Raw genomic sequence first — 25,888 nt, 5'->3', positions numbered from 1 at the left:
ATCTTTTTCAGTTTATAGTAAATGCTGCTAATCATTTAATTTTAATATTTTAAAAAGGAGACATATATTACTTCTATTTTTTATGATTCATTCTTTAGTCTTTCAATTTGCCCATAAAATGATTGGCTGTGTGCAACAATTGGCAAAGTTGTTTGCAAAAAAAAAAAAAAAACAACCTAAAATCTCTGTAGGGAAATCCAGGAGAGTTGACAGCTCTGATGATTTATTGTTTGAAGTGGCTTTTTACGTTAGACTTTGGTACATTATTGTACTGATTCTTATTGTTTTTCTTGCACTATTTTAATTGTAACTCAAGTTCCAACTAACAGCCATAAAGAAATGCTAATAGACTGATTAATATTGTTCTTCGCATTGAACAGATTCTGCTGGAATGATTTATTATACGTCTATAGAAAATTCAAAGCAGTTACTAGAAAATAAGGATTAATTCATTAGCGTTAATTCTCCACTGTGGCAAGAATTACTTTTTGAACACAATATGTATTTGTATGTTTGCAGATGACTGTGAATTCAGTAGTTAATGGTAATGTTCTCCAAATTGAAATTCATTGCAGGTTTATTTGTTATGTACAAATTAATTGCAGTAAATTGGCTCCTATGACGTGGTGATATAGAACTGGTGTATTTGTTGCACTTTACAAAATCTTTATTTCTAAAGATATTCTGTATATTCTAAGATTTCCTTTATATTTCATCTTTTGTATGTTGACTGAAAGTGAAACAGTATTTCAGGTAAAAAGCGAGTAGTGAGCGCTGCCCGTCCTCTGTGCTCATATGCAGTCTAGCTGACTGCGCCTGTGCGGCCGCCCTGCCTGTGAATCCCATCCTGCAGTGAAAATAAATCAGAAGACACTGCGGGGCGGGGATTCACAGGCAGGGCGGCCGCACAGGCGTAGTCAGCTAGACTGCATATGAGGACAGACGGGCAGCGCTCACTGCGCCTGCCCAAGGCAGGAGAAAAGAGCGCAGACGCCGGCTCAATTCAAAACAGCGGTGAGGAGGCGGCGCCAAGAAGATTTGAGTGACGGCTGTGTGGCGTCTGCAGCAGGGGGGAAAGGCCTGCCTCCTTGACTGAAGAAAAGGTATTTAGGACAAATTACAAAACTGATTATTTCGGCAGTTACAGCACCCAGAACTAAAAGAGCCACCTTGTCCGAATGCAGCATTACTGCTGCACAAGGTGGCTCTTTTAGTTAAAAACGCCTGGGGGTGACTGGTTCCCTTTAACAGTTGTTGTAGAGATGTGTCTGCTGCTAGAACTCTGTGTGGCATTGACCTGGTCTCTAATCTGAGCTGCTGTTAACCTGCGATTTCTGAGGCTGGTGACTCGGATAATCTTATCCTCAGAAGCAGAGGTGACTCTTGGTCTTCCTTTCCTGGGGTGGTCCTCATGTGAGCCAGTTTCTTTGTAGCGCTTGATGGTTTTTTCCACTGCACTTGGGGACACTTTCAAAGTTTTCCCAATTTTTCGGACTGACTGACCTTCATTTCTTAAAGTAATGATGGCCACTCGTTTTTCTTTACTTAGCTGCTTTTTTCTTGCCATAATACAAATTCTAACATTCTATTCAGTAGGACTATCAGCACTGTATCCACCAGACTTCTGCACAACACAACTGATGGTCCCAACCCCATTTATAAGGCAAGAAATCCCACTTATTAAACCTGACAGGGCACACCTGTGAAGTGAAATCCATTCCCGGTGACTACCTCTTGAAGCTCATCAAGAGAATGCCATGAGTGTGCAATGCAGTCAGCAAAGCAAAAGGTGGCTACTTTGAAGAACCTAGAATATAAGACATATTTTCAGTGGTTTCACACTTTTTTATTAAGTGTATAATTCCACATGTTAATTCATAGTTTTGATGCCTTCAGTGTGAATGTACAATTTTCATAGTACTGAAAATACAGAAAAATCTTTAAATGAAGGTGTGTCCAACCTTTTGGTCTGTACTGTGTGTGTGTGTGTGTGTGTGTGTGTGTATATATATATTTTGTTTGGGAGAGTAGGGCGGAAGGTGACTACAAGGAATATCCTGAAAAGTAAGGGTACTTGCACCCACCTGAGAAAGCTCTGAGTGAATGTAAAAAACAATGAAAAAATCAAGCAAGGACGCTGCCAAAACACAAATCAAAGCAAAGATGCAAAGCGGCTAAAAGAAGAGCTGAAGACTGAACATATGCACAGCAAGTTGTTTTTATATTGCTGTGCATATGTTCAGTCTTCAGCTCTTCTTTTAGCCGCTTTGCATCTTTGCTTTGATTTGTGTTTTGGCAGCGTCCTTGCTTGAAAAACTGTGAGCAGTTTCTTCAGTGTTGAATGGAATTAAAAATATTAAAATTAAAAATCTTTAAAACACGCAAAAAAAAATGTAAAAACGCTGAAAAAAACCTGTGCTGATAAAAAAATAAATAAATAAATAAAAAAAATTCAGGAAAAAAATGCTAGTTTTCTGAAGTCTTGCTCTTAAAAAAAAAAACTCTTTTAGACAAGTGCACAATCTAAGTTCACCTGTGATGAGTTCTCTTTTATTTTTGTTTATGGCTTTGCGAAATTTCAGAAAAATGGCTGTGTATAAACACACTTACAAACTTTATTGTTAAGGGCTTCTTAAAAAAGCATGGGTGCGAGGTCTTGGGGGTACACCCCTTGAAAGACTTGATCTCACAGTCACCTGTAAAAAAAAAATATAAAAAAAATAACTGAGAGTGAAAGTGAGGCAACTCATGAAGTACAATAACATTCACCAGCATGGCAAAACACGCAAGCATATGCGGATCTAGTGGCTCTAGTGTGTCTGGATTCTGTATATGTGCATTATCCCGCTCTTATGTTGTGCCCATAGTGGACTCTTTGTACACTGTGTACTCTGAGCCAAGCTGCCGTTTCCACCATTGCATGCAGTCTCACAGACCCCGGCAATAAACTGCAGCTGCAGCCCCCCATCTCTCCTGTGTACCATGTACTGTAGCTGAAGCCTCTGTCTGTTGGAGCGATTGCTGAATATTTACATGGACTATGGAGGGAGTGGGAGCTACAAGCTGCTAGAAGAAGAATAATTGCAATTTTCCCTTAACATATTTTATAAACTTTATATATTCTTGACTGTCTATATGACAAGATGTCATAGCTGCACTGTTTGCTGCTTTCATACATATATTTTCAGCAATATTTATTAATAAGATAAAAATATTAATATCTAAAATCTAATTTGAAAGAGGTTTTAAGTGAAGCATGAAATCAGACAGCATCCTTCATCCTCCATCTAGCCTTTGTAGTTGTTAATAAACATTTCTCTCCCGAAATATCAGGTCCTTTGATCTGTCTTGGTAATGAACGCACACGGAGAAATTAGTTTGTGATGGCTCGTTCTTGATAAAGGAGCTTTTGCTATGTTGTTGCCTCCATGTACGCTCCAGAATATAGGACAGGAGCGCAGTATTGATGGTGCTGAGCTGGAATGGGTAGAGGTGACTTACTGCCCAGTGATCTCACAAGGAGACAGTCCAGAGCAGTCCTTCCCGGGCTTGGGTGCTGCTGCTGGCTGTGTTTGTATACAAAAGGCAGCTTGTTGGAAGGTCTGCAGGGCTCCCTAGGTATTGCTGGCCCTAACTATCCTGTGTATGTGCCATTCATAGATCTCCAGAACCAAAACAGGAAATTATTCTGAACGAGTCTTCAGCACAGGCTGTCTTACACACGCTAAGTGTGTGCTCTGGGAAATACACATATTTTTATTGGGCAGATTAAAATGTCAGGCATTTGTAATAGGAAACTGATGCTCATAGAAATGCCATCCAATCCTGCACTGGTCTGACAGGTCGGGAAGCAGTTTACCTCTGGTTAGTTCTCATCATTGGGTATAAGGTAACGGAGACTGAAAAGTAACATGTTTATCTCAATACACAGGGAAAAATTGCTTTAAGGCTACGTTCCCATGATCCAGAAGTAGTAGCGCTTTGGACGCAGAGTATTTTCGGAGTGGCGTCTCCGCAAGAGAAATTGACATGCTGCAGTCCTGAAAGACGCGCCGCGTGTCCGACTCCACCGGTGATTCACAGGCCCACTTGCACGCACTCTGTAACATCTGGCCGCCATAGTTTTGACACAAAACCGCAGCAATTCCTGATCATGGGCACCTACCCTAAGGCTATGTTCACACCTTTTTTAACGTAAATTTGAAGCTGTGTTTTACAGTACCAGCAAAGCCTATTAGATTCCACAAATCTCATACACACGTGTTGGTTTTATTTTCTTTAATGATTTGAGAAACTGCTGCTTTTATGTAAACTGCAGCATGTCACTTCTTTCAGGGTATTTGCTGCATTTTTACAGTGTTTTTTTCACCAATGGGAAACAAAGGGTAAGTGTAAACAAGCAGCAAAAAAAAAGCAGGTATCAGTGTTTGCTGCAGAAACCTAAGGCCACGTTCACACGCTGCGGGTTCCTCTGCGGGTTAATCCCGCAGCGGAATTGAAAATCTGCAGGGCAAAACCGCTGCGGTTATCCCTGCAGATTTATCGCGGTTTGTTCCGCGGTTTCCGCTGCGGGATTACTGCTGTACTATTGATGCTGCATATGCAGCAATATGCAGCATCAATAGTAATGTAAAAAATAATAAAAATTGGCTATACTCACCCTCTGACGTCGCGATCTCCCCGGCGCTGCAAGCAGCTGTGCCGACAAGGACCTTCGTGACGTCACGGTCATGTGACCGCGGCGTCATCACGGTCATGTGACCGCGACGTCACCACAGGTCCTGTTCGGCACAGCAACTGAGACCGGACGCCGCGGGCAGCGCAGAGAGGTGAGTATAGCATGATTTTTTATTTTAATTCTTTTTTTTTACACCCAAATATGGTTCCCAGGGCCTGGAGGAGAGTCTCCTCTCCTCCACCCCGGGTACCAGCGGCACATTATCCGCTTAACTTCCCGCAACGTGGGCACAGCCCCATGCGGGAAGTGAGCGGATCAATGCATTTCTATGGGTGCAGAATCGCTGCGATTCTGCACCAAGAAGTGACATGCTCCTTCTTTTTTTCTGCAGAAAATCCGCGCGGATTTTTCACAGAAAAAAAGGATCGTCGGCACAGCGGGTTTTGTTTTCCATTAGGTTACATTGTACTGTAACCTACATGGAAAAAGGATGCGGACCCGCAGCTGCAAAACAGCTGCGGGTCCGCAGCAAAACCCGCAGCGTGTGAACATAGCCTAAGGAAGCTAAATCATGCTTTTTTGGGCCACTAAACTTTATCAACATGCACAAGAGACAACAAAAATGCAGCAATAAAAATGTAGCAAAAACTCAGCAAAACTTTTTTGTAAACAGCTTTTTTACTGCCAAGAGAGCAAGTTTTTGCCTCAGGGAAAAACAGCAGCAAAGATGCAATGTGTGAACATAGCATTAAGGTACGTATATGTGGCAGACTTTGTGCAATTGCAATAAAATTTTTCATTGATATTTTGCACCGTATGTCAGTGTCCACACCCAAAACGGCCCAAACCGTCACCCACAGTGCTTCTGTAGGGGAGTTCATTGTAAAAAATGCAATAACCAAAGCATGCTGCATTAGCAAAAAACTATCATATATTTTCTTGGGTTGTGTCGCCTGTTATTTTTCCTACACGTCACTCCCCTACTCGGCCATGTTGTCAATTTCAGGAGGAATAGCAGAGGACAAAATAACAGGGTGGTTATATTCCAAGTAGTAAGCTGCAGGCCAAGACTCGGATGACATGGAAATCGCTATGTTGCTTTGCAATCTTGCATCTAATGATTATCGACTCGTAACCTTTTCCTTGAATGTTACATAACAATCAAATGCTGTTGGACTGAAGGTTACAACGTATCCTCCTTCAAAGCAAACTACGGGTGACTCGTATGCAACCAGATGGCTGTGTCGTTATTGCTGAATCGCAACTTCAAATCATGCAAATGTTTTTTTCGTCAACCAACTTGTCTGAGAGTCACTATCATATGAACAGCGTAGACCTGGTCCAAGATATACATATCAGGTCTTAAGTATGGGAAACGTGACACTGGAAAGAAGAATGCTGTGATGGTTCTGATGTGCCTGAAATTTGGAAATTATTAGTAATTTCCAAGACTTTTGATATCTTCCACTTCATTCATTTCACATAGTCATACACTGTACTGTTTGAGGTAAATGCCACGTTTTTTTGTCATTCATTCAAGTCATAATTTTTTCTTTTAAACCCCCAAACCACTTCAAAAAGCAGCAATCCACAGAATGATGCAACAGTATGTACATACAATCATATGAGTTAAAACACAGACACAACACGAACAATAAAAGATTTCAAAAGGCAAAAAAATACATATTTTCAGCGCTGTCCCTATTGCACCTTTGCACTTTATAAATTACAGATTTGCATCATTTGAGACCATAATGGTCTGTGGTTTTTCCTGGTTTTTGCACGGTTCTTTTTGCTTTGCACTGTGCACATTGTTTTGGCACATTATTGTAATTATCAGTTTGCAATTCTAGCATAGTGATTTAGTAATATTAATTGCACATATATTATCCTCATTGATTTTGTTCATCATCTATTATTTATTTTATATTCTAAGCTTTTGATTTTTTTGGTATGCACTGATAGGGAATATAACTGTAAAATATTATATTTGGGTCTACCACTTTATATCTGATATAGTTTTTAATATATTTACATATTTGTAACCCTGTCCTGATATGCGTACATATTTTATTAATTATGTTATAAACTGCCATCTCTACCCAATAAAGACATTTTTTAGCTGATTTTCTGCTTGAGATACACTTTTTGGCTATCCATGTCTCTGGTTGGTGTGGTTGGTCTCGCATACAATCATAATAAAACTTTTTAACAGTTATGTCTTCTACAACACCTACAGAACTAACATCTATAAAATACAATTAATGCAAAAAAAGTAAGAAGAAAATACTATAACTATCTGTATGTATGTATATATATATATGTGTGTGTATATATATATGTGTGTATATATATATATATATATATATATATATATATATATATATATATATATATATATGTATATATATATATATATATATATTACAGACCAAAAGTTTGGACACGCCTTCTGATTTAAACATATTTCTGTATTTTCAGTGCTATGAAAATTGTACATTCACACTGAAGGCATCAAAACTGTGAATTAACACATTTGAAATTATATACTTAACAGAAAAGTGTGAAACAACTGAAAATATGTCTTATATTCTAGGTTCTTCAAATTAGCCACCTCTTGCTTTGCTTTAATGACCGCTTTGCACACTCTTGGCATTCTCTTGATGAGCTTCAAGAGGTAGTCACCGGAAATGGTTTTCACTTCACAGGTGTGCCCTGTCAGGTTTAATAAGTGGGATTTCTTGCCTTATAAATGGGGTTGGGACCATCAGTTGTGTTGCGCAAAAGTCTGGTGGATACACAGCTGATAGTCCTACTGAATAGAATGTTAGAATTTGTATTATGGCAAGAAAAAAGCCGCTAAGTAAAGAAAAATGAGTGGCCATCATTACTTTAAGAAATGAAGGTCAGTCAGTCCGGAAAATTGGGAAAACTTTGAAAGTGTCCCCAAGTGCAGTTGCAAAAGCCATCAAGTGCTACAAAGAAACTGGCTCACATGAGGACTGCCCCAGGAAAGGAAGACCAAGAGTCACCTCTGCTCTGAGAATAAGTTTATCCGAGTCACCAGCCTCAGAAAATGCAAGTTAACAGCAGCTCAGATTAGAGACCAGGTCAAAGGTCAATGCCACACAGAGTTCTAGCAGCAGACACATCTCTACAACAACTGTTAAGAGGAGACTTTGTGCAGCAGGCCTTCATGGTAAAATAGCTGCTAGGAAACCACTGCTAAGGACAGGCAACAGGCAGAAGAGACTTGTTTGGGCTAAAGAACACAAGGAATGGACATTAGACCAGTGGAAATCTGTGCTTTGGTCTGATGAGTCTAAATTTGAGATCTTTGATTCCAACCACCATGTCTTTGTTCTACACAGAAAAGGTGAACGGATGGACTCTACATGCCTGGTTCCCACCGTGAAGCATGGAGGAGGAGGTGTGATGGTGTGGGGGTGCTTTGCTGGTGACACTGTTTGGGTTTTTATTCAAAATTGAAGGCATACTGAACCAGCATGGCTACCACAGCATCTTGCAGCGGCATGCTATTCCATCCGGTTTGAGTTTAGTTAGACCATCATTTATTTTTCTCTGACGCCCGTGACGGCACCACGGAGAGAGGGGATCCGCCCACCAAGGACAGGAAACCTACAGATAAAAAGGCGGTACCTCCCGCATCAGTTGGTTTCCTGTCCTTGATGGGAGACCTACAGATTCACCTCAGAAGAAAGATTCGTCGTAAGATTCTGGGGCCAATCGGCTCGATTCAGGCAGCGGGGGTCCCCCTGTCTCGGCTGGTGTGGTGACCCGAAGCGCCACCACTGGGGCTAGTGGGCCTCTAGGGTGCGCGGAGAGAGGTGGCTTTATCTCTGCCACCTCTCTAGGTAAGACTCACCAGCAGCAGCAGTATCCAAGGGGGGTCCCTCTGTGGATAGGAGCCGACATCTTGCTCCTCTAGCGTAAGTCTGCAGGCTGTAGTTCCCGGGGTTCCAGGAATCCAGCAACATGCGGTGATGCGCGGCGCCATCTTGGTCCCATCTGCGCACGCGCGAGATCGATCGAGATTTGAAGCAGCGCGGGGACTCTGCGCACGCGCGGCTTGCTGAAGTACTGCGCACGCGCATCGGGGTTCTCGCTTCTGCGCACCCGCAGGCTCTAGGCAAACTGCGCAAGTGCGGGATTTTGTGCGCGATGTTGCAGGGCAGCTGCGCATGCGTGGGCAGGAAAAATGGCGCCATCCACCGATATTTGAACACAAGCACACCTGGGTGCAAACGCTTCCAATGGAGACTGGCCAGCGCTCACCAGCCATGAGCGACGCAGAGCAGGCATCCCCCCTGTCCAGGGCATCCCCACCGCCACAGCAGCAGAAGCGACGACCCCAGAAAGGACACCAGAACACTACCGGCAAAGGGCGTTCTGGATCGCTGCACAGCAAGGAGTCCAGTATAACGTCTGGCTCAAGGGATTAACCAATAAGACATGGATCATCCCCAACCGGTATTTATGGGTCCATAAGGTGGTAAGTGATCTCCGTGAAAGTTAGTGATAGTGAGGGCCTATCTTTGTGTTTTCTTACTATAGGGGAAGAAAAGCACAGGCAAATCTAAGCATAAGATATGTGCCCTGTGTAGAGAGGATCTTCCACCTTCGTGGGAAAAGAGACTTTGCAGTGTTTGTATTCAGCAGACAGTGTCAGAAGGCCTTCCCGGGTTCGCAGCGGACCTTAAAAACCTGATCAAGGTCCAGGTAGAAGAGACCTTTAGATCTCTTAAAGGGGGAAAAAAGCGAAGGAAGACCAAGCACAGATCGCCGTCTCCTGAGTCCGGTGATTCAGGGGAAGATATGGATTCGTCTTCATCATCATCTTCATCTTCCTCAGGAGATCGTAATTGCTTTCCTTTAGAGGAAACGGACAGTCTTGTTAAAGCCGTTAGGAGCTCTATGGGGCTGACAGACCCTCACCCAAAAAGATTAGTTCAGGACATAATGTTCAGGGGTCTCGACCAAAAAAAGAGAAGGGCCTTTCCCCTTAATGAAAAAATCCAGGCTTTAATTAAGAAAGAGTGGAAAAAACCTATAAGAAAGACATTACGCCAAAAAGGAAATATCCGTTCGATGACCAATTTTGTTCCTTCTGGGATAAGGCGCCTAAGCTAGATGTGGCCATCACTAAGGCATCCAAAAAATATGCCCTTCCATTTGAGGACATGGGGGTCTTAAAAGACCCGATGGACAAGAAGGCAGATGCCTTCCTCAAAGGTTCATGGGAGGCAGCTGGTGGAGGCCTTAAACCGGCAGTCGCTGCCGCATGTACATCCCGCTCCCTAATGATATGGTTAGACCAATTAGAAAGCCAGCTCAAAAATAGGTCATCTCGTGACTCAATCTTAAATACTTCACCAATTATGCGTGGAGCTGCTGCCTTCTTAGCAGATGCTTCGGACGATTCAATCAGACTATCTGCTAGATCAGCGGTTTTTTCTAATGCCGCAAGACGAGCCCTTTGGCTAAAATGTTGGCCGGGAGATCTCCAGACAAAGTCTAAATTGTGTACCATCCCCTGTGAAGGAGAATTCCTATTAGGGCCCACTCTAGATGATATCTTAGAGAAAGCGGGTGATAAAAAGAAATCATTTCCCTCCCTTGGTTTCCCTTCATACAGGAGGCCCTTTCGGAGCAAGAGGTTCTTCCAAAGGAAGCCGGGAAAAAACCAAGATAGGTGGGAAGACAAGCGTAACAAAAACAAGGGTTTCATATTCAATAAGAACCCTAACGACAACAAAAAACCCGCCCAATGAATGCTTGCCCCAGGTGGGGGGGGGGGGAGACTGTTCCTCTTCCTCTCAGCCTGGGAGAAAATTACCAGCAGTCCTTGAGTTTTGAATATAATAAAATCAGGACTGAAGGTGAAATTTCAAAAAAACCCTCGTCCCTCTTTCGTGACGACATCGCTAAGGTCTTCGGAGGAAGAACAACTAGCATTAGAAAAAGAAGTCATGGGACTAGTGAGCAAAGGGGTTCTCATGGAAGTCCCCCTACAAGAAAAAGGGCAAGGATATTACTCCCCTCTGTTCCTGAGGAAGAAACCGGACGGATCTTTCAGGACTATCATAAATCTGAAAAGTCTAAACAAATTCCTGGAAGTCCAGTCATTCAAAATGGAAACAATAAAAACCTCGATAAAAATGTTGTTTCCACTGTGTTTCATGGCAGTCCTGGATCTGAAGGATGCCTACTATCACGTCCCTATCCACAAAGATCACCAAAAATTCCTCAGGATAGCAGTCTACATCAGGGGGGGTGATATACCATTTTCAATTCTTAGCCCTCCCCTTCGGGCAGGCTATAGCCCCACGAGTCTTCACAAAATTAGTTGCAGAGGTAATGGCTCATCTGAGGGAGCAAGATACCCTGATAGTGCCATACCTCGATTTTTTGATAATCGGTTCCTCTCCACAACACTGTGAAAAACAGCTACAGACGATCAGGCATTCACTGGAAAAACTGGGCTGGTTAGTGAACTTAAAAAAAATCCAGGTTGTTACCGTGCCAAATCCAGGAGTACCTGGGGCTTACTCTGGACTCTATAAAACAAGAATGCCGTCTTCCAGGGGGAAAAATTCAAAACATCATAAGACTAGTATCCAGAAGGCGAGACACCCCCTCCGCCAAGCGATGTCCCTCTTGGGATCCATGACGGCCTGCAGTCCAATGGGCTCAACTACATTCAAGGGACTTTCAATGGCAAATCTTGTCAGAAGACGTCTCTCTAAAAGGGAATTTAGAAAGTTGGCTCAATTTATCTCCAAACACGATTCGGTCACTAGATTGGTGGACATCGCAAGACAATCTTTCTCAAGGAGTTCCGTGGGTAACTCCAGTCTCACAGATAGTAACAACAGATGCGAGTCCCAGCGGGTGGGGGGCACACCTGAACGACCTGTTAGCTCAGGGGGCTTGGCCACCATATCTGAAAAAAGTATCCTCCAATATGAAGGAACTACTAGCAGTCAAGTTTGCACTATTGGAGTTCCTGGATTCCCTTCGGTCCCACTACGTCCGAGTTATGTCAGACAGCAAAGTGGTGATAGCGTATCTAAATCACCAGGGGGGTACCCGTTCTCGGAGTCTGATGGAGATGACCAAATCAATCTTCCACATAGCAGAGAGCAACCTTCAATCCCTATCAGGCCTTCATATAAAGGGGGTGGACAACTACAGAGCAGATTACCTAAGTCGTTCTCGCTTGAAACAGGGGGAATGGGAGCTAAATCAATCAGTGTTCACTCAGATCTCAGTAAAGTGGGACGTACCAAACATAGACCTTTTTGCAAACCATCTGAACAAAAAAGTGGACACCTTTTGCTCAGTAACGCCATTGGGGAGCCCTGTTTCACTAGATGCGTTCCTGATTCCCTGGTACCATCAACTAGCATATGCCTTTCCCCCTATTGCTCTGATTCCGGCAGTGCTGAGGAAGATTCGGGAGGACGGGGCTCACATAATCTTAATAGCCCCATTCTGGCTGAAGAGGCCTTGGTTTTCCTGGATGATGAGGATGTCCATCTCCGATCCATGGGTACTACCGGACCTCCCAAACCTCCTCTCCCAGGGCCCAGTTCATCATCCGCAGGTGGCAAGTTTACACTTGACAGCCTGGCATTTGAAAGGGAGTTACTAGAAAACAGGGGGTTTTCTCCGGGGCTGGTATCTACACTGCTACAGAGCAGAAAACCCGTTACAGCCAAACAATATGGGAAAGTATGGAAGAAATTCCTTTCAACCTCAGGTGCCAAAATAGAGGAGGGCGTCCCTCTTAAAGCCATACTTGAGTTTCTGCAGAATGGATTAGAGATTGGTCTGGCCACAAGCACCCTGAAAGTCCATGTAGCAGCTTTAGGAGCTTTATTTAACTATGATTTGGCAGGAAATCGATGGATTTCTAGATTCATCAAAGCAGCCGGTAGATCAAGGCCTCTCCCTGTGAAGATTACCCCTCAGTGGGATTTAAATTTGGTCCTTAGAGCATTGTCTAAACCTCCCTTTGAACCCTTAGTGGATGCTCCAATTAAAATCTTATCCCTTAAAACTTCCTTGCTTGTCGCTCTCACTTTTGCACGTAGGGTCAGTGACATTCAGGCCCTATCCGCTAACCCCCCTTTCACGCAATTCCTCGATGACAGGGTCATCCTAAAAACTGATCCGGCATATCTCCCAAAAGTAGCATCCCGTTTCCATAGGACGCAAGAAATATCTCTTCCCTCCTTTTGTCCTAATCCTAAAAACAAGGAGGAAGAGTCATTACATACATTGGATGTGAGGAGATGCCTGATGCATTACATAGAAGCCACTAGGGAGAGTAGGGAGGATGCCTCTCTTTTTGTATGCTTTCAGGGTCCCCGGAAGGGGAAGAACGCATCTAAGGGCACCCTGGCAAGATGGATCACAGAGGCCATCAGCCTGTCATACTCATCGAGTGGCGTACCCGTCCCGGGAAATATCAAGGCGCACTCAACAAGAGCAGTAGCAACCTCTTGGGCGAAGAAGGCCGGAGCCTCAATTGATCAGATATGTAGAGCTGCTACCTGGTCTTCACCGTCCACTTTCTATAGGCACTATAGATTGGACCTTATCTCCTCTTCGGACCTTACCTTTGGTAAAAGGGTTCTGGAAGCGGTGGTCCCTCCCTAATGTACAAATCTCTGCAATTCTCTCCGTGGTGCCGTCATGGGCGTCAGAGAAAAATATAGTTCTTACCGATAACGGTATTTCTCTGAGCCCATGACGGCACCTGTACATTCCCTCCCTTCACTTTTTGGGTGTGCACGTTAATATAGTGCCTTATGCTAATAGTATAAATAGTCACGCGGTATCTCAGTTAAGTCTTTAAGTAATGTTAAAAGCAAATCTCTATTCATAGTCTCCCATCGTCCTCTAGTAAACAACTGATGCGGGAGAGAGGTACCGCCTTTTTATCTGTAGGATTCCTGTCCTTGGTGGGCGGATCCCCTCTCTCTGTGGTGCCGTCATGGGCTCAGAGAAATACCGTTATTGGTAAGAACTATATTTTTCAACAGGACAATGACCCCAAGCACACCTCCAGGCTGTGTAAGGGCTATTTGACCAAGAAGGAGAGTGATGGCGTGCTATACCAGATGACCTGGCCTCCACACTCACCAGACCTGAACCCAATCGAGATGGTTTGGGGTGAGCTGGACCGCAGAGTGAAGGCAAAAGGGCCAACAAGTGCTAAGCATCTCTGGGAACTCCTTCAAGATTGTTGGAAGACCATTCCCGGTGACTACCTCTTTAATCTCATCAAGAGAATACCAAGAGTGTGCAAAGCAGTCATCAAAGCAAAAGGCTACTTTGAAGAACCTAGAATATAAGACATATTTTCAGTTGTTTCACACTTTTTTGTTAATTATATAATTCCACATGTGTTAATTCATAGTTTTGATGCCTTCAGTGTGAATGTACAATTTTCATAGTCATGAAAGTACAGAAAAATCTTTAAATGAGAAGGTGTGTCCAAACTTTTGGTCTGTACTGTGTGTGTGTGTGTGTGTGTGTGTGTGTGTGTGTGTGTGTGTGTGTGTGTGTGTGTATATATATATATATATATATATATATATATATATATATATATATATATATATATACACGCACGCATATATTAGTATAAGACTGAGTCAGTACCATAAATGTAAGAATAATCTTTATTGAGACCTAAAAATGGCACTGCATGAAGTTGAGAAAAAAAGAGGGAGGCAGCCCGAACACAGCACACCATATTCATAATAAATATACATAAAATCAGAATATCCACAGAGTACATGTAAACCAAAGGGGTACTGAAGTGCGTAAGTAAATGCCAGTACCGCACTAGAGAAAGAGAATGAATGTTACCAAAGGAGAGGTGTACTGAAGATTGGGTAGTCACCCACCACCCGAAACGAGTTTTACGTATTGCTTTGTCTGGAGGTGCCGAAGCCATTACAATTGGTTCATGTTGCCATTTACAGCATCGACACTGTTTTTTTTTTTTGTTTGTTTTGTTTTTTTTACTTCACGGGAAGCCAGCTGCAACAGGAGACCAAATATATCTGCATGTTGTATGTTTTTTTTTTCTTTACTAAGAATATCTAATATATTCTGAAAATCATGAATTGACAAACGCAACAAATGTAAGCACGTTATGGCTATTTCTACTTCAAAGCAAATTAAAATTGTTTTTATTTGTTAGTTTAAACTACATTTTTCCAGCCTTCTGATTCTGAGACTCTTTTTTTGTGCACGTTGTACTTTGTTAGTGGTAAATTTAGGTTAAAATGTTTTGCATTTATTTGTGACAATATCACAGTTTTGGTGAAAAATTAGCAATTTTCAGACCAGTTAGTTATGCTGTATAATATAGTTAATAAATAACATATCTTGTATGTCTACTTTACATCTAAATCATTTTTCAAACATCATTTTATTTTATTAGGATGTTAGAATGGGTTAAACGTTTACTAGCAATTTCTAATTATTTTAATTAATTTACGAAACCTGTTACTTTAGGGACCTATTCAGATATAAATGGACTTTGCTGTGCCTATGTATTGGAAACTCCCCAAAAGTGATACCAATTTAAAGACTGAACCCCTCAAATACTTCAAAACTGCAATCAGAAAACTTTGACCCTTCAAGTGCCACACAGGAATTAATGCAAATAAAAACCTGTAATTTTTACTCTAAAATGTTGCTTTAGCCATAAATTTTATCACTTTTGAGCGCGCTGATATTCCACATGTGGGAAGAAACCTCTGTTTGAGCACATGGCAAGGCTCAGAAGGGAAGGAGCACCATTTGAATTTTGGAACACAAATTTAGCTGAAATAGATTGTGCGCACCATGTTGCAGTTGCACTGCCCTAAGGCACCCAAACAGCAGAAAACCACCGCAAGTGACCCCATTTTGGAAACTGCACCCCTCAAGGATTGTATTCAAGAGTATTTTGACCTTGCAGATACAACACCAAATTTTATAACATTAGGTCGTCATATAGAAAATGTTCATTTTTTTCATGAAAATGTTGCTTTAGGCTGGTTTCACACTTGCGTTTTGATCTGCAGCGTTTTTTAAAAAAACGCATGTGGTGAAAAAAACGCATGAAAACGCATGCAAACGGTGCGTTTTTTAGACGCATGAGTTTTTGCGGCAAAAAAAAACGTGTCAAAACGCGGCGTTTTCCCGCGTTTACATGCGTTTTTTCCCGCGTTTGCGTTTTTGAAACGCATGCTGAGAAGTGTGTGACAGCTGCCAATCATCAAAATCAACTAGAAAACACACTATTAATAGAATTAGCTAGGGTTAGGGTTAGGATCCCTAGGGTTAGGGTTAGGGGTAGCTTTTTATTAGAATGTCCTGGTCACCAGGTCACTGATAAGCCACCCCCCACCATCAAGGTGATAAAGCGATCCAAACCCTACCCCTAACCCTAACCATAGGGATCCAAACCCTAACCATAGGGATCCAAACCCTACCCCTAACCCTAACCATAACCCTTGGGATCCTAACCCTACCCCTAACCATAACCCTTGGGATCTTAACCCTACCCCTAACCATAACCCTTGGGATCCTAACCCTACCCCTAACCATAACCCTTGGGATCCTAACCCTAACCATAGGGATCCAAACCCTACCCCTAACCCTAACCGTTACCCTAGAGATCCTAACCCTAAGGGTTAGGATCCTAACCCTAAGGGTTAGGGTTAGGATCCCTAGGGTTAGGGTTAGGATCCCTAGGGTTATTAGGGATCCTAACCTTAGGGTTAGGGTTTGGATCCCTATGGTTAGGGTTTTCTTGGTTTTTTTTGTGTTTTCTTGTGTTTTTCTATAAAAACGCATGCGTTCTTAACGCAAACAAACGCATGTGCTTAAAAACGCATGCGTTTACATAGACAGCAAAAAAACGCCGCTAGAAATTACTACAGGTTGCATTTCTGCAAATGAACGCACGCGTCAAAAAACGCATGCGTTGCCGAAAACGCGTCAAAACGCATGCGTTTTTTTGCGTTTTTTAGCGCTAAAACGCAGCTTACAAAAACGCAAGTGTGAAACCAGCCTTAGCCCCAAAAGTTTCACTTTTGCAAGAGAGAACCTAAAAAAGTGGACCACACAGTTTGTTACACACTTTCTTCTAAGCGTGGTGATACCCCACATGTAGTCAAAAAGTTCTGTTTGGACACACGGCAGGTCTTGGAAGGGAAGAAGCAACATTTCTTTTTAGGAATGTAAATTTGACTGGAATAGATTGCTGACACCATATTTAATTTGCAGAGCCCCTGAGGTACCAAAACAGCAGAAACCCCCACAAGTGATCTCATGTTGTAAACTAGACCCATCAAGGAATTAGTTTAGGGCAGTGTTGAGTTCACAATGGATAATAGAAAAAAACCTGACCCTATAATTTGTTATGCAATTTCTTCCAAACACGTAGATACACCATATGTGGTAAAAAAAAAAACCTGCTGTTTGAGCACATGGCAGGGCTCGAAAAGGAAGGAGCACTATTTGATTTTTTTTAAAGCGTAATTTTGTCTGGACTAGATTGTGAATGACATGTTGCATTTGCAGAACCCCTAAAATGCCACAACAGCAGAAACCCCCCACACAAGTGACCCTATTTTGGAAACTAGACCTCTCCAGGGATTCATCTAGGGTGTATTGACCATTTTTAATCTACAGGTGGTTCACAAAACTCTATAACATTTAGATGTGAATAAAACATTACATTTTTTCCACTAAACTACTTTCTTGGCATCAAATTTATAATCTCCACAAGGGAAATAATAGGAGAAAAAGGACCTCATAATTTATTCACTTTTTAGAGAACGTGGCAGTACCCAATATGTGGAGAGATTTTTGCCTCCAGAGCTTATTTTACATCAATGGGGAGTTACCAGTGTGACATGTAATAGCCGCTCTCTGCTCTCCTGTTCTCACTGCAGAGCTGTGTGTGATTATACCTGACACATCTGCTGGTTCCTCTCAGCTTCACCTCACAGACAGACAAGATTGTAATGTTAGAAGAGAAGCAAGAAATGTGTTTTCAAGAAGACTTAATTTCTCCTGTTCTGTGTTAGTTACTTGTCTCACACTGGTAACTCCCCTTCATGTAAAATAAGCTCTGTGGGCAGAGTTCTCTTCCAGGCAGCGTCCTCCACAGAGCCTGGAAGAGGTCATTTACATATAAGATAAAACAGGGATTTCTGTGGAATAAGACATCCGATCGCAGATATCAAGCTATTCTTTTATTCAGCTTCCTATGACCTGCATGCCCATATAGACAGTTAAGAAGGGATGGTCCTCTTGACAGATTCTCTTTTAAGGGTCTACGATTAGGTTTAGACATGCATTCAGAGTTATGTTTTTCTACCATTATTGAAACAGTAAGATAAAACCTGTGCAAAAAATGGTTTTGTCCTATGATGGGCACAAATGGCACCAGAATCCTAATTGCCTAAGGGATCCATTTATATTCTGTTTTACTGTAAAATAATAAAAAGGCCAGCACACTTTTTTTTTAATGGTAAAAATGAATAACCTTGTGACAGCTCCTGTTAACAGTGGCTATCCGGTTGTAAAATAAGATGAGTAAAGCTGTTAGCAGGATTTCACCCCAAAACTAGTTACCGTATATACTCGAGTATAAGCCGAGATTTTCAGCTCATTTTTTTTAAGCTTAAAGTGCCCCTCGGCTTATACTTGAGTTATTGTCCCAGGGGGTCAGCGGGGGAGGGGGAGCGTCAGCTGTCACATTATACTCACCCTCCCGGCACGGTCCCTGGCAGCTTCTACAATGCGATGGTCTCCGGGCGCTGGCAGCAATTCCTGCTCACTAAAGTAATGAATATGGATGCGACTCCACTCCCATAGGGGTGGAGCGCATATTCATTACTTTAATGAGCGGAACCATGTGACCGCTGAACACAGGAATTGCTACCGGAGACTATCGCATCGGAGAAGCTGCCAGGGACCGCGCCAGGAGGGTGAGCATGAAGGGGGAGGGTGAGCATTGCGATTCTCGCCTGTCCCCGTTCCACCGCCAGGCTCCGTCTTCCGCGTCCTCTGGCTGTGACGTTCAGGCCAGAGGGCGCGATGATGTGGTTAGTGTGCGCCCTCTGACTGAACACTCATTAGCCGGCAGCATTATATGGGGCATATTTTTGTATGAAGCATCTTATGGGGGCGTATTTTGTATGGCGCATCTTATGGGGCCCATCATAAGCTTTATGGAGCATTATATGGGGTGTATTTTGTATGGAGCATTATATGGGGCTCCTGATTCAATATGGATATGCAAAAACACTTAACCTCCTGATGTCTCAATTATTTTACTTTTATTGGCATCTATTTGTATTTTTGAAATTTACCGGTAGCTGCTGCATTTCCCACCCTAGGCTGATACTCGAGTCATTAAGTTTTCCCAGTTTTTTGTGGCAAAATTAGGGGTTTCGACTTATACTCGGGTTGGCTTATACTCTAGTACAGCGGTCCCCAACCTTTTTGACCTTGAGAGCCACGTTCAGCACTGAGAGAGGGTCGCGAGCCACATTCAGCTCCGAGAGGGGGTCACGAGCAACATCCTGTTTCTGTCCCCCTCAAAGTCATGTCAAAGCTCCCATTACAGGTATAATGATAACCAAAGCTTTTCCACAGAAATCACTCCAAAGCAGTACACTGAGATCCAGAGGTTCCTACAATGCTCCAATTCAGTATTCTCCCAACACACTGTTGCATCCATCTTCAAGAACCTCCTCTAATAGGTAGTATCATCTTCCAGAGTACCGTATCTAAAACATCTCTAAACCCCCAAGACCAGTATATGTGCATCCAGATCTGATCTTCTGTGCTGGGCTACTCAGAAATTCACTAATTTGAGATGTACTCTTCATACCTGTTTGCTAGACCTGGAGATAATGCACAAAGCTGACAGTCGCGAGCCACAATTCCTGGGTCCGCGAGCCACATGTGGCTCCCGAGCTACAGGTTGGGGACCCCTGCTCTAGTATATACTGTATATGCAAATGTAGCCCTTTCAAAGACAAGTCCAGCAATACCTTTACATGGCCAGTCTGTTCCTCTGTTACTGAGAAATCAGCATTTGAATGTGGGGGGTTAAAGAGCTTTGAAGCTCTTCACAAGCCTCTGCTCCTTCCAGCTCTATTCCCGTTTGACTGATGGCCTCCGTACTGTGTGCCTTCATATAAAGGAGCCCTCGGTGGAGCAGGACAATTAAGCGCTGGGTGGGAATAGAGCTGGTGTGACAAAGGCTTGGGAAGAGCTTCCAAGGCTCAAAAGCACTTTGGCCTCATTTGTATATCAATTCAAACCCTGATTTCTTAGTAATGGAGGAAATTCCCTTTAACCCCTTATTGCCATCAGACATACTATTACGCCGATGGCAGTATCCCCTGCTTTGATGTGGGCTCTGGCGGTGAGCCCACCTCAAAGCCGGGACAGGTCAGTTGTTTTGAACAGATGACATGTGCCCACAATAGCCGTGGGTGGAATCGCGATCCGCCCGTGGCTATTAACTAGTTAAATGCTGCTGTGAAACTATAACAGCGACATTTAACAAGCGCTTTCCAGCTATCGGGCCTGAAATGCGCACACCGGTGACCTGCGTCACGTGATCGTGACGCAGGTCACCGATGTGTCGGCATGACAGCCAGAGGTCTCCTTGAGACCTCTATGGTTCTTGATGCCAGATTGCTCTGAGCACGACCCTACGGTCAGCGCTCATAGCAAGTCTGCAATTCAGCTACATAGAGGCGATCTGAGCATCGCCTCTATGTAGCAGAGCCGATCAAGTTGTGGCAGCTTCTAGCCTCCCATGGGGAGGCTAATGAAGCATGCCAAAAGTAAAAAAAATATATATATATGTATGTATGAATATATAAGTTTAAATCACCCCCCCTTTCGCCCCATTCAAAATATAATAACAATAAAATCAAACATAAACATATTTGGTATTGCCGCTTTCAGAACCACTCGATTTATCAATATAAAAAAAAAAGGATTAGCCTGATCGCTAAATGGCATAGCGATAAAAAAAATCAAAACGCCAGAATTAAGTTTTTTGGTCACCACGATACTGCATTAAAATTCAATAACGGGCTATCAAAAGATCGCATCTGCACAAAAATGGTATCATTAAAAACGTCAGTTCAGCACGCAAAAAGTAAGCCCCCTGAGATCACGAAAAATGGAGACGCTACGGGTCTCGGAAAATGGCGCAATTTTATTTATTTATATTTTTTGTAAGCAAACGTTGGAATTTTTTTTCACCACTTAGATAAAAAAAAGAGCTTAGACATGTTTAGTGTTTATGCACTTGTAATGACCTGAAGAATCATAATGGCAGGTCAGTTTTAGCATTTAGTAAAGCTAGCAAAAAAGCCAAACAAAAAACAAGTGTGGGATTGCACTTTTTTGAAATTTCACCGCACTTGGAATTATTTTTTCCGTTTTCTGTTACACGACATGGTAAAACCAATGGTATTGTTCAAAAGTACAACTTGTCCCACAAAAAATAAGCCCTCACATGGCCATATTGACGGAAAAATAAAGTTATGGCTCTGGGAAGGAGGGGAGCGAAAAACGAAAACGCGAAACAAAAAAAAGCTCCCGTCATGAAGGGGTTAAACAAGTTTTGCCCTGGTAATTTTCTGAAAAATATTAATAAACCCAGCTGCCCTACTTTTCCTGTTGGTTGTAATACTTTAAATCAAATATTATAAGCAATTTACAAATCCTCTTAGCCATATATTTTTACCCTTTTACCTCTCAAAAGGAAGTGCAAAAAGTGTCTAAAATACGCAGCAAATTTGGCGAGTCTCCCAATGTACTCCACTCCACTGTTTTTTGGCCAAACAATTTTTGTAAATTCCGTTTTCTCTCTGAGAGACACTTTAGTCACAGCTTTTCCTGCTGCTGGATTGTGCGTGCCCAGTGCCGCTATACAGTCTGGTTCTGAGCTAATAGGGCATTTATTCTTGTCACTCAGTGTTAGTCCTACTTCTCTCACTGCCAATGCATTGGAAAATGATTGTCCCACTTATTTGTTTGCACTCTTATCATTCTTCCTTGATAAAGTGTTATACAAGAGCAATTTCAGTGAGATGATTTTCCTTTTTTTCTATTTTCTTTATTCCCTGAAACTGGAGGTTTGCTTCAAGAGAAGCTGTTCATCTAAACTTTATTGAATGGATCATTGCATGTATCAGGGTGCGCACTCTTGTTTTAGTCTATGTTCACATTTGCAGCCGTAGACTGATTCAATCATATTTGATGAGAAAATAACGCTCTTGAAAGCACTGTGTTTTTTTTTATGAAAAAGACACCCAAGCAGAACACGAGTCCCCAGTGTTGTAGAGCGGAAACCACAATACAGATATGAACAATCCCATTATATTATATTGCAGATACTGAATTAGAGGGGTTGTCCCAAGAGACATGTATGTCCGATAGACTTGGGTCCCACCTCTTGCACCCGCACCCATCTCATGCTCAGCTGTCTTTGGAATTCCCAAAGCAATGAATGGAGAATCCTGGTGCACACACCACCATTTCTTCATTCACTGGTGGTCAGATGCTGGGCAGAACAGGCATCCGCACAAACCACCAGTGTTTGTAGAGGTGGTGGCACATGTGCGGACTCTTTCCATTCATTCCTATGGGAATTCTGAAGACAGTCAGAGCCAATGAAAAATGTTCGGATCTATAAATGTCTCTCTAAATGGCTGCAATACTATGCAAATTATTTTCACTGACACCTGCAAAAAAAAAACAATAAATGGTAGGGCATGAGTTTGTACCAGCTGTTCAGTGTGGCTTTAGCATAAGCATTGTTTCTGATGACTGGTAATGTACCTGCTATACTCACATTCTGTCTCTTCTCTATTTTAGATAGAAATAAAAATGAAGAAGACTGAAGCTCTCCGATGGGATAAGCTGGAGAGCCAGGCTGAACAACAGCTAAAACATTTCACCCCAGATAAGCCAGGTCTGTTCTCTTCTATATTGGGGTACAGAGGCTAATACAGAGAATGTCATCATCTCACTCCATGGCTTCTATACGGCCTGTCCGAAAGCTGCAGAATGTATCCAGTACTATATTCCCAAACATAGATTTTTGGGATCTGCCATCAATTGTTTCTATATAGGCACAAACAAGAGTTTTTAAGAATATGCTGCCCATGCAGTGATCCTTCTAGGCAGGGCCGCACTGGCCATCGGGCAGTTCTGGCATTTGCCAGAGGGGCCGCCACCTGCTGTGGGCCGCTCCCTCTGCAGGAGCACCATTGATGTGACAGTACAGGAGCCACGCAGGAGAAGGAGGCGCGGCCTCAACTGCTTTTTTCATGCAAACATCAGCACTAGGACAGGAGTCGGCAGTCAAGGAGGTAAGCTGGGCTGGGGGAAGGGAGGCATTTATCCCCCGGGCTATCTCCCAGCTCCTGCTCATGGCCGGGGATAATTTACGTACCTCCTAGAGGCCGAACCAGGCACAGCTGCTGTCTGTAGCACCCAGCCAATGAAATCAAGCAGGGGAGCTACAGAAACCAATGGGAGGAGGTGGGCGGGGCCAGTGCTGTGAGGAGAACAAGATGATGGAAGATTACAGCGCTGAGCTCCTCCAATAGCAGCTGCAGTGTTCCCTTCTCTGCTGTATCAGTGCTGGAGGATGCAAGGCTGGGAGTGAGAGGATCAGTGCAGGAGGATGCAGGGCTGAGGGTGAGAGGATCAGTGCTGGACGATGCAGGGCTGAGGGTGAGAGGATCAGTGCTGGAGGATGCAGGGCTGAGAGTGAGATCAGTGCTGGAGGATTCAGGGCTGAGGGTGAGAGGATCAGTGCTGGAGGATGCCGGGCTGAGAGTGAGAGGATCAGTGCTGGAGGATGCCGGGCTGAGAGTGAGAGAATCAGTGCTGGAGGATGCAGGGCTGAGGGTGAGAGGATTAGTGCTGGAGGAGGCAGGGCTGAGGGCCAGAAGATCAGTGCTGGAGGATGCAGGGCTGAGGGTGAGAGGATCAGTGCTGGAGGATGCAGGGCTGAGAGTGAGAGGATCAGTGCTGGAGGAGGCAGGGCTGAGGGTGAGAGGATTAGTGCTGGAGGAGGCAGGGCTGAGGGTTAGAGGATTAGTGCTGGAGGATGCAGGGCTGAGAGTGATAGGATCAGTGCTGGAGGATGCAGGGCTGAGAGTGATAGGATCAGAGCTGGAGGATGCAGGGCTGAGGGTGAGAGGATCAGTGCTGGAGGATGCAGGGCTGAGAGTGAGAGGATTAGTCCTGGAGGATGCAGGGCTGAGGGTGAGAGGATCAGTGCTGGAGGATGCAGGGCTGAGGGTGAGAGGAGGGCTCAGGCCTGTGTGTAACCATTAGCAAAGGAGCTGAAATCCACTGCTCCTAGAAATTAATGTCACATGAAGAAATCCAGCTGCCTGCAAAAAGGAGTGAGTATATATGTATATGCTCAATGTGTAAAGTGTGTATATGTGCAAGTCATGTGTCTGTAGTTTGTGTATGTGTGTGTGTATATATATATGTGTGTACTGTGTGTATATATATATATATGCACCTTATGTGTCTGTATATGTACTGTATGTGTGTGTGTGTGTGTATATATATATATATATATATATATATATATATATATATATATATATATATATATATATATATATATATATATATACACACACACACACTATGTTCCAAATTATTATGCAAATGACATTTTTCTCGGATTTTCCTAAATGGTCAGTGCAAATGACAGTCAGTCTAATAGTCATCACCCGTTAGAGTATACATCGAATTTTATTGAAGAAACCTCCCAATGATAACAGTATAATCTCCAAAATGAATAAAAACTCAAAATGCACTGTTCCAAATTATTAGGCACAGTAGTATTTCTAAGCATTTGATATATTTTAAAGAACTGAAAATGCTCATTTGTGGAATTTGCAGCATTAGGAGTTCACATACACTGAACAAAAAAGCTATTTAACTCCAAAACATCCTAACAGGCCAAGTTACATGTTAACATAGAAGCCCTTCATTGATATCACCTTCACAATTCTTGCATCCATTGAACTTGTGAGTTTATGGAGAGTTTCTGCTTGTGTTTCTTTGCATGAAGTCAGAATAGCCTCCCAGAGCTGCTGTTTGGATGTGAACTGCCTTCCACCCTCATAGATCTTTTGTTTGATGATACTCCAAAGGTTCTCTATAGGGTTGAGGTCAGGGGAAGATGGTGGCCACACCATGAGTTTATCTCCTTTTATGCCCATAGCAGCCAATTACTCAGAGGCATTGTCATGCATGAAGATGATTTTGTTCCTGAAGGCACGTTTCTGCTTTTTAGACCATGGAAGAAAGTTGTCAGTCAGAAACTCTATATACTTTGCTGAGGTCATTTTTACACCTTCAGGAACCTTAAAGGGCCCTACCAGCTGGTTCCCCATGATTCCAGCCCAAAACATGACTCCTCCACCTCCTTGCTGACGTCGCAGCTTTGTTGGGACATGGTGGCCATCCACCAACCATCCACTACTCCAGGGGTCAGGAACCTTTTTGGCTAAGAGAGCCGTAAACGCCACATATTTTGAAATATAATTCCGCGAGAGCCGTACAATATGTTTAAAGGGCCATTGACAGATCAATCGCTCCAATGTTCACTTAGTATAGCAAGGAATGCTCCTCCCTGCTGTATAAAGCCACAACTGGACTGAAACAATGGTAATTAGCAGTAAAAAAATTAAATAAATAACTTACATTGTGAGCTTGCGATGCATGACATCAGTCCAGCAGTCTGGCTTCTTCTTTTTCCTGCGCATGACTGGAAGCTGGCATTCTTCCCACCTGATGTTGAGAGAATGCCAGCTTTGAGGCATTCGCAGAAGAAAGAAGCTGGAATGTTGGACATGTCACACAACGCATTGTCAGTTATGTCAATTATCTATTTTATTATTTTACAGCGAATTATTGTTTAGGTCCAGCGGTGGCTTAGTGCAGCAGAGAGGAACACTCCTTTGTGTACTAAGTGACCGCTGGAGCAATTGTATCTGTCAGTGGCCCTTTTAAAAGTGTTGGTCTTACAGAAAATGAACAAAAAAGAGAGGCTCAGACCCATAGGGAACTAAAGCATTTACTACTTAAAGTGGTACA

The 25,888-nt window shown here is 43.0% G+C and overlaps 1 protein-coding gene across 5 annotated transcripts in view; it reads left to right on the top strand.

Annotated features, from left to right (window-relative positions):
• SUGT1 (SGT1 assembly cochaperone of MIS12 kinetochore complex) overlaps positions 1-25,888 on the top strand; it is a 169,270-nt gene that overhangs the window by 127,322 nt on the left and 16,060 nt on the right. For all 5 annotated transcript variants that reach the window (XM_077297292.1, XM_077297295.1, XM_077297290.1 and 2 more), the window contains one exon: positions 22,631-22,727. In XM_077297292.1, coding sequence (XP_077153407.1) covers positions 22,631-22,727 — 97 coding nt within the window. The remainder of the gene's footprint in view (positions 1-22,630; positions 22,728-25,888) is intronic.

This window comes from Ranitomeya variabilis, chromosome 3 (genome assembly GCF_051348905.1).
Source record: "Ranitomeya variabilis isolate aRanVar5 chromosome 3, aRanVar5.hap1, whole genome shotgun sequence".
In the NCBI taxonomy this organism is placed as follows: Eukaryota; Metazoa; Chordata; class Amphibia; order Anura; family Dendrobatidae; genus Ranitomeya; species Ranitomeya variabilis.
This window is presented reverse-complemented; position numbering and strand designations above follow the sequence as displayed.